General features: G+C 48.7%; 2 protein-coding genes across 3 annotated transcripts in view; one reads left to right on the forward strand and one right to left on the reverse strand.

The window, feature by feature from the left end:
- FAM183A (family with sequence similarity 183 member A) overlaps positions 1-2,392 on the forward strand; it is a 7,100-nt gene extending 4,708 nt beyond the window's left edge. For both annotated transcript variants that reach the window (XM_019531256.1, XM_019531257.1), the window contains one exon: positions 2,099-2,392. In XM_019531256.1, the coding sequence (XP_019386801.1) occupies positions 2,099-2,212 (114 nt within the window). In that variant the 3' untranslated portion in view covers positions 2,213-2,392. The remainder of the gene's footprint in view (positions 1-2,098) is intronic.
- A 238-nt stretch (positions 2,393-2,630) lies between these two features.
- Positions 2,631-9,677, reverse strand: part of EBNA1BP2 (EBNA1 binding protein 2) — a 175,313-nt gene continuing 168,266 nt past the window's right edge. The window contains 6 exon segments of the mRNA XM_019531255.1: positions 2,631-2,856; positions 3,212-3,374; positions 3,829-3,919; positions 4,208-4,283; positions 4,461-4,550; positions 7,457-7,580. Of these exon segments, the coding sequence (XP_019386800.1) occupies positions 2,806-2,856; positions 3,212-3,374; positions 3,829-3,919; positions 4,208-4,283; positions 4,461-4,550; positions 7,457-7,580 (595 nt within the window). The 3' untranslated portion in view covers positions 2,631-2,805.

Consider the following 9,677-nt stretch of genomic DNA (forward strand, 5'->3'; position numbering starts at 1 on the left):
CGCCGCTGCCTCCGGTCAGAAGTTAGTTATGGGGCACACGTGCGTGCGGGACACACGTGTGCCTGATTCCTCTCCTTCCCGCTGCTGCTTCCCACTGCTGCTTCTCCCAGGATACCTTATGTTTTACCTTAAATAACAGCACTCCTTTAACTTACCTTGCCTACAAAAGGTGCCAGACTTGGACAATCTTTGGAGTAATGGGGGACAAATCTCATCCTGTGGATTCCGACACAGTGCAAGTCAACTCATATGGCTTCCTGGCTACTGGCGACTCTCCTCCGGGTGCTACAAGTTCCAACTGGGATGGTCGAAAGGATCTTACCAAAAGAGAATGAAGGTTTGGTCCTTTGAGGCAGAGGACCGGGAAACTAAAAATGAGTTTAGCTACCTCCATGCTATATGCATTAGACAAGTGGCAGGTCATTTTGTTTAATTAAAAAAGTAGGTTTGTATTTCTAATATAAGAAAGAGGAAATGCAGCAGTGAGATGACTAGCAGAGAGCATTACATACTGAAGGGATAATAGAAAAAGCCTGAGAATTTTAGAAATGAGACATGGGAGCCTAGAAAGATGCACGCTGCAAGTAGGAGAGACAGATAAAAGTCTTGAAAAGAGGTGAATTAAGATCAGCTATATACAGAGGAAAAAAACAGATCCTCTTCACTCCATATTCCTACACATCCTCATGGTCAGTGTTACTGGCCTGAGTGCTCCTTTTAATCCTCTGTACCAGAGATAGGCAACCCCCAGCACACATGCCAAATAGCGGCATGTGCAACTGGGCATGCCAGGAGGTGTACAAGGAAGCTATTTAAACAAAACATTTTTAAGTTGCTTCTTCAGGTTCTCCAGAACAGCCACAGGTCCCAGCTCTAGAGCTCGTGCTGTGCCTGGTGGGCACAGAGGCCAAGCCCAGATGGGCAGGGTAGCTGTGGGAGGTGGGGGCTGCCCCAGGGCTCTGCAGACTTGGGCTGCAGCAGGTGGTTGGGGGGTGCCCAGTGGCACTCAGGGTGGGGCCTGGCCCAACTCATGCAGCTTTGTGAAGATGGGCTGCAACCACCCTGCCTGCAAAGGGATGGTGCCTGGCTGGGGCAGGAGGCAGGGCTTGCAGGGGGCACTCCCAGCTCCAGGCTTAGTCTCCCTGCGCGTGAGCGGGGCAGAGCCATCCCCAGCGCAAGGGCCTGGCTATGGGGCATAGCCACAGGAGACCCCTGGGCCCCTGCTCAGGACTGAGCTGGCTGGGAGCCTCCAGCACAGCGACTCTCTGCAGTGCCTGCCTGAGCCCCAGAGGTGGACAAGGCCAGGGCTTGGGCAGGCACTAGGGAGGGTCATTGTGCAGGTGGGAGAGCCAGGAAGGGACAGCACCAGGGCTGGGTACTCAGGGAAGGGTCCTGGCAGCAAGGGGGCAGGCCAGCGCCGCCAGGCTCTTGGGAAGGCGGCAGCTGGAGAGCAGGGGCTGGGCGGGAACCAGGAGCTGCCCTGGAGCTTCAGAGGCTCAGGTGGGTGGGGGTACCCAGCAGCACCAGGGTGAGGCCTGGCCTGGCCCACACAGTTCCGTGGAGATGGGCCACAGCTGCTCTGGCCATGAGGGGACACCGCCTGGGCAGGACAGAAGGATGGGCCCAAAACTAGGCTCTGGGGGGCTCCCAGCTCTGGCCTTAGCCTCCCTGTGTGCTAGGTACCACGTGGTGGGACCACGTTACTAGAAGGGGAAACAAAAGATACCTCTACAGCTGAGCACATCTGAACTGAGGTCTAGGACACCATGATGCCATTTTTTATAGAATCACTTTGAAGTGCAGTTTACAAAAACATTTCAGTTCCTTTTTTGTAAAGCCCAGCACCCACATCCTAGTAGAACCCACCAGTAAATCTAGGACTTGCCATGCAGGCTCTTGGTTCATCACATTTGATTTCCTTATCCTAATGGTGATCAGCTGATACCCTGAAGCAGCATTATGGTCATGAGGCAAGAGTCCTGGTGCACTTTCAGAAAACTCTAGACAACAACAGCAGCCAATAATTTTACGGGTCCTTGTTTTTAGCAGGGAGCATCTACTAGACTGTGCGTGCTTGGATTTCATCTCATTTCTGCAGATCAACACAGACCGCGCTGACCGCAGGCTCTACTTCCCACGCCAGAAGAGTGAGATCACGAAGTACATGGAAGCCATGTGGCGCCTGAAGGAACACAGCGAAAATATGCAGTAGGGTAATAGTACAAGCACTGCTTTGCGAGGCAGGCAGGTGGGTGCTGACTGGGGTTTCCACACAATGTTCTGCCTCCTTGTGCCATGTGTAGTCTTATTGATTTCTGGGAAGGAGGAATCCTTGTCTGGCCAGACCTGTAAGTTGATTATGGTTACAAAATAAACCTGTTTGGAAGTGTAACATTTATCACTTAATGTTCCCACCCAAGAGTGGCTGTACTAAGAACCTGAAAGGGACTGCAGTTTTTGTCAGGCTCTTGCGTTGTCACCACACAAGGCAGCATTTCCCGTTTAACCCAGAGGATTCCAGGCACTGATAAGGGACAGCTGTGAGAAGAGATAGCTTAAAGAGACAATGGGATTAGGTTTCAAGCCCCTCCTACAACAAACTGAAGATGCAGTGGAATCCAGAAGAGTTGTGTGCAAATTGTTTAATGAGCTCACCAATGCCAGGCTAAAAGGCTTAAGTAGAAGAAAAAACGAATCCTTGAAAGAAACAGACAGTGTTCCCCATCTTGCACTTCAATGCTTCAAGAAGAATGCTCTTTGCACTCCTATACAGCAAAAGAACCTTTCCCTGCTGCGAAGCAGTATCTATCCTGCTCGGCTCTTCATTTTCTGCCTCATCTTTTTGCCAGGTCTCTTCTGTAAAGGAGAAGAGACAGCAGACAAGTTCAGATTGCTGGCTATGCCCCTGAAACTTGCTAAGAGCAATACAGCATAAGAGGGAGGGGGGCAACCAACAACAGGGTAGGATAAACACTGCACATGCTCAGACACCCACAAGATCTTCTTGGCCACAGAACTTGTCCTTTCTGCATGAGCAGCCTTGTCTGCAACCAGTGAAGCTCAATCCCCAAATGTGCAGCCTATCTTCCCACGTCCAGTATTTAGGTGCCAGGCTCACAGCAGACACAGCTCTCCCTGTGCAGCCTGAGCCCAGTGCTGCCCCTCCCTCCCGACCCCTGGGCTGTTAGTCCACAGCACATTTCTCACTCACATTGAAGCCCTTCTTCCCAGCTTTCCCAGAGACTTTGTTATGGGCCACCTTTGCCCGGAAGCTGGACACATCATCATGACTCTCGCGTGTGTTCCACTTTGAGCCTTTTTTCTTACCACCAAACCCAAACTTCTGGTTCTTGTAGCGTCGCTTGGCGTTTGGCCTGAAACAGAAACAGCTAGTCACTGACAGAGCCCCTCTTCACCAAGTCCCAAAAGGCACACAGGATCTGTGGAGAAACTTCCTATCAGTTCACTCCTGGCAGCACGGCCACACCCTGGATAAACTAACCTCAGACTAACATGGCTAACTACCTCTCTCCACATCCTAGTTGTCATTTTCTGATGTCCTATGTCTTCTCATTGAAAAAAAGCCCAAAATTCACTCAAGGCACTGCTCCATCCAGTCCATAACTAGCTTGTCCCCTCCATAAGGGAAGGCTGGAAGCAGTAATGTCTCCCTAGGGAGCAAAGAACAGAAAAAAGACTCTTCTGGCCTCTTCAGTACCCCTATCCCAGAAAACAACTGGGCTGAGCACTCTCCTGCAAAGCACTTCCACACAAGACTGGGCAGCTACCAATTCCTGATGCATCCCTGGCCCCCACCTCCAATCATACCCTTTCTTTACTCTTTGACCTCCAGCTCCTTCCTTCTTCCCCCGAGGTGGTGGATGCTCTCCATCCAGGAAATCCAACTTGTCAGAGAGGCCTGTAGAAACAAGAGCAGAGTGGCTGTGTAGCTGCTATCACTAAGCAAGGCATAGAGGAGTTTCCAGTGTGAACAAGAGTCACAGCTTCAAACAAAAACAGCATTAGGCTCTCTGAACAAGGAAGCCATTGTGCTGCTGCAGATAACCTGTGGCCCTCCCCACTCAGTGACACCATCTTTCAGCTCATCCTCCAGTGCGGATCAGTAACACCCTGCATGTACAGCACTATGTTTTCTCCTGTCTGACTGTCCCCACTCTCCCAACCTTCTAAAGATCCATGGTTTCACCTTTCTGGTATTTCTTGACTGCATTCAGCATCGTTGCTTTCTCCTTCTGCCTCTTCTGTAGAACCTCTATTTGCACCTGCAATAAGAGACCGAATACAAGCTTTGCTCCCTCCTGTACATCCAACACTCCCCGTGAGGACTTCACTTTCCAAGTGCTCTTCCTCTTTACCCATCCAAGCAGCAGCTGGTCTTGGTCCCTGGTCTTGCCACACTAAGAGTAAGACCCTCTTACTCTATCAGATTCTTCTCTCACCTTTTTGCCATATTTTCTTAGTGCACGGAGCTGCTTTGCTTTCTCAGACTTCTCCATTGCTGCCTGTTTACTCCTAAGCTTCTGTCGGATCTAATTAGGAAAATAACAAGACTTATGCAGAGGGAGCTAAAAGAATAGCACTGCTCCTAAAAATATGTAGCAAGTGTTTAAGCTGTACAATATTTATAAAATACCCAGGAGCCTCCTAAGGCTACCACCTAGACAAAGTGCCACAGTGTGATATGCAGTACACCTTCCTCACTTTCCATTAGGGTTAATAACTCAAGTTGAGTATGCTCAGAAGCACTGGAAGCCCCTTCCTCCCCATCCTCAAGCAATTACAAGCTTCCTGGTTTTAGTTAATGATGCAATTTTCAATTAATCCAAAGTTCAGAGAGATTCCAACACTGATTTATAGGGAAATCCCTGTAAAATACATGGTGAGGCATAAGTAAAGTTTTGCTGTTCACAAGGGAAAAGGTACCAGTAACAGTAAGAAACAACTCATCTACACAGTGACATTGCTGTTCCCCTAGACCAATGATCAGGGCTTCAGGAAGATACTACCAGGCCATCAAAATACTAAGAAAAGACCTGTGCCTCATTTACCACACACGTCAAGTCTTTCAACATAAATACCATTTTTTCCTCCTTTCCCCAGTCAGACTCTAGCTTAAAATATCTGACCTAACTTAGTCATTCCTCTGTAGGACAAAGAAAATACAAGGTCCAACTTTGGACTAAGATTACAACATCCATAACAGCCCACCTACATTCATTATACATGCACTTTAAGTCCATTAACATTTTTAAGACTGCCCGCCAAACGAAAGTAGGAGTATACCTGTTACCTAGTTATATACAAACAGTGACTGAACCAATTAATAGAGAATCTAATTTAAATATACCATCTATTTAAGGGCAAAAGGAGCACAGGGAGAGCACTTATCCTATGCATTTGCAGAAATGAGTACAATAAACAAGGGCCCAGACCCTATGAAACTTGCTTCCTTTACATATAAGTCCCACCTGATACCTGACACTTCCACTGAAGAACAATGAGACATTTAATGAAACTGAAAGATCACAATGTTCACACTGTTAAAGGAATTTCTTTTCTAACTGCACAGCATGTCGCTGGCCTGTAGCACTTGTTGCAACAAAGCAGAAAGCACAAGTTTAGAAGGATTCATAATTAAATGGATAAGAATGTCCAGCTAACAGTAAGACAGCAGCCATTATGGAAAAAATATTAAGTTGGCGTGCTTCAGAGTTAGGTGCTAGTTAATTAGAGAAGTCCTCTATTTGGAAATTAACATCTGTGGAACAATAAGAAGCATATACATATGCACGGTAAACAGTACTTCAAAGACCCCCAGAGGTTGGTATTGTAACATGGTGCATGGCCCAGGGCCTGGAGCCCAGCTGCATGGGGTTAGAGGGCAATAGGTTGCCTGCTTAGGAGCTCTGGGCCAGCTGACAGGGTGGACTAGCTGGCCCTGGAGAAAGTTAATAGCTCCCAGAGAGATGATGCTGGACAGGAGGGAAGCTGAAAAGAAAGGCAACACTGATGCACTGCGATGAAGCCCTTACCCTGGATAGGAGAATTGGGGAGGGGATTTTGTTATTCTGTTTAGTTTGAGGAAGGCTGTATTCTAGGCCTAGCTAAAAGTAACAACCTGCTACTGCTATATATTAGGTATCCCAATGAAAATACAGTGGATATTGAACCAAGTTGTTGCAAACACCTATTAAACATTAAACATGATTATGGCTACCAGGGAGAATCTAACAACAGGCTTCAAATAAGCACAGTATAACAGAGAAAGCAATCAGAAGCCAGCAGTAAAATCTAACCCTTACAAGCAGGGACTAGCAGAGAAGCCCTGTTCTGACCCCTGAGCATGGGACACTCCAAAAATAATATTTACTTCCATCTCTTTCCTCTGGCAATGCCATCATCTGAAGAGAGGCTCCTAAGTGTTGCTGAATACAATACAGGTTATACAACCATTCAGTGAGTAAAAAGGCAATGTGTTAGTTGTAAAAACAGTGGAAATACCTTTTGTGCAAGATGTGAAACTCAGTGTCAGTATATCTTATAGGCCTGAAGCCATAGCTGAGCAGGGTACTATTTACACGAGTAACAGGTATTCGGTCAACACTTCCTTAAGGCAGGGGTGTCAAACTCATTCAGCCTGGGTGTGGGAACAGTCTGTGGGATGCAGCCATTAGTCCGGTCTGGTATGGGTGCTGCATGCAGCCTGTGCCCTGGACTGGTCATGCATGGTGCTTGCAGCATATCAGCTTCTGTCCCCCATGCCACACGCAACATGTGCTGGCCCTGGCCTAGTGTATGACAGTGCATGGGACCAGTCTGAGATGCACACTACACACAGCACGTGAGGCCAGTCTGGGGCACATGCTGCAAGTGGTGCCTGCACTGAACCAGCACTGCACACTGGATCTGACACAGGAGGCTGGTCTGTGGCCCTGATCTGGACCAGCCCCAGCTCAGTGCACAGGGCCAGTCCATGCTAGTGCCATATGAAGCACATGTCCCATACTACAGCCTGTGCCAGACAGGCTCAGTGCACAGGGCCAGGATGTGCTGCGTGTAGGCAGGCGGCACTGCAGGCCAAATGATATGACTCTGTGGGCCAGATCTTTGACACCCCTGTGCCAAGTGATATAAATCCTTCCTGCTTTCAGACACAGGCCCACCCCTGACAGGCGTTAGGAAGACGCTAGCCCTATGGATGGGCTATTTCAGGACACACCACTACGGAGCATTCTCTCACTGTTTACCTGAAGCCTCTGACACAGGCCATTGTCAAAGCTATGCAGCTGAATGAGATGGACTACAGGTCCTCTCAACAACTGAGTTCAGACCATATATCACTGACTGTATATTAAGATGAATCACAGTTTGTACCAAGATGTCTAGGCCCTCCGTGTAGCATACAAAGGAAGGAAAAATCATTCTGACTTCATACCTTCTGCATCTGTTGGTCAGTTTTAGCCATCTCTGCAAAGTAATCATCTGGCCTCCTAGTGGGAACTTTGAGGTGATGTAGTTGAGGCAAAGCAGTCAGCACTGCTGCCTGAGCCTGATGGTAGCTGGGAAGACAGGAAGACAGCAGTTTAGGGCATGACAAGTACAAGCTGTATGGTAAGTAGCAGGCAGGGATAACAGGCATTCTGCTTATATTAGGTATCTATGCCAGACAAATAAACATTAAATCCCTCAGAATGTCAGAGTGATGTTAACACTGCAGCTTTAAGAACCCCCAAAAGTAGTTAAGGTGACAACAACAACCTTAACTCATAGAATCATAGAAGTAGGGTTGGAAGGGACCTTGTAGATCTTCAAGTCCAACCCCCTGCCTGGGCAGGAGAAAAAAACTGGACTCAAATGAGTCCGGCCAGGTAGGCATCAAGCCTCTTCTTAAAGACTCCCAGGGTAGGAGCCAGCACCACTTCCCTTGGAAGCTGGTTCCAGATCCTAGCCACCCTAACTATGAAGTAGTTCTTGTGGATGTCTAATCTAAACCTACTCTCCAACAACTTGTGTCCATTATTCCTTGTTATGCCGGGGGGCACTAGGGAAAACAGTGTCTCCCCCAAACCCTTCTGGTCCCCGCTAGTGAGTTTATAGACAGTCACCAGGTCCCCCCTCAGCCTTCTCTTGCAAAGGCTGAACAGGTTTAGGTCCCACAGTCCTTCATAGTAGGGTCTGCCCTGTTGTCCCCAGATCATGCAGGTGGCCCTCCTCTGGACCCTTTCAATATTGTCCACATCGTTCCTGAAATGGGGCACACAGAACTGGACACAGTACTCCCGCTGTGGCCTGACCAGCGTCGCATAGAGGGGGAGGATCACCTCCTGGGCTCTACTTGAGATGCACCTGTGGATGCACGACAAGGTCCGGTTAGCCCTGCCAACCGTGACCTTTCTGCCTCCGTGCTCTCAAGAAGGGAGTTTCCCATTCTATAAGCGTGCTGCTGGTTTCTACTGCCTAAGTGCAGCACCCTGCACTTTTCTATTCCTGACATTAGAATTCTACTCTTATCCATTTTGGCAGCCTGTTTGGGTTGCTGGTTTTCTCTGGCCTTTGTCTAATTCCTTTCTTCTATGACAATGCTAACCACTAAAACCTGATTCCATTATCTTTCCAACTATGAAAGCTATCAGATGCCATCCTAGTTGATTTTGATCAGCATGTAGGATGGCACTTGAGAGCTATCATAGAGCGATGTGCCCTAAAGCCCTTTCAAGTCGGTGGAAGCCTACCTACTATTTACTCTCATGTAAAGCAAATTGAAGTTGATTAAAAACCTTTGCTGATTTCTAAAGGCTTTGAATTGGACCCATGCTACATCATTCAAGAGACAATTGGATCTGACAGCAACATCTGTGTAAGTATGTCTATTGTCCACTTAGGCCCCTGGCAGACTAATTAATCATGTAACTCAGTGTTACAGGGAGTCAGAGGCTCCCGTTGCTTTGCAGGGATGTTGCAGCATGGTGGACTTCCAGGTTGGGACCAGCAGCTAGCTGAGTAAGGACTAGCTACAGAGGAGCAAGCAAGCCAATATCTGCTGGGATAGGAGCTACTTCTTGGGCATGGGTGACTGGCGCTGCCTTAGGGGGGGCACGGCCAATCACGAGGCAGCTGATTGCTGCGGCCACTTCTGGGAGTGCCACGGTGCTCCCCCCCAGGCTGGCACTTGCAGGGGGGGAACTGGCACTCCTGCCTGCCCCCCCTGCTCATCGCCTAAGTGGTGAGCACAGTCAGTCAGGGGGTGCACTGGTGTTCTCAGGGGTTGCATGTGCAACTCTGTGCACCCCCTACGCATTGCCACTGGCCTTGGGGAGGGAGAGACTTTCCCAGGAGCTTGCTGTTTGGGAGCAGCAGCTGGGCAAAGCCTAACTGTTAGAAGATAAACAGCTCAGGTGCAGACAACTAGGCAGCCAAGAAGTAGAAGCTGCAAGCAACTGGGCTAAACAGCAGCAAGGAAAGGCAGGCTGGACATCAGGCCAAAATGGAAACCCCTGTGAATGGCTGACAGGAAGGTGAGGGACTTTGGAGGCATAGAAGACCAGTCCAAATCCACGTAGTCAATCTAGGGTTACCATATTTCCAGGTCCAAAAAAGAGGATACCTGGAAGGTAGGGCGGGCATGGGGAATATAATGGTGTGGGGGCAATGACATG

The sequence above is a fragment of the Crocodylus porosus genome, unplaced genomic scaffold, assembly GCF_001723895.1.
Source record: "Crocodylus porosus isolate Cpor-Errol unplaced genomic scaffold, CroPor_comp1, whole genome shotgun sequence".
Taxonomy (NCBI): domain Eukaryota; kingdom Metazoa; phylum Chordata; order Crocodylia; family Crocodylidae; genus Crocodylus; species Crocodylus porosus.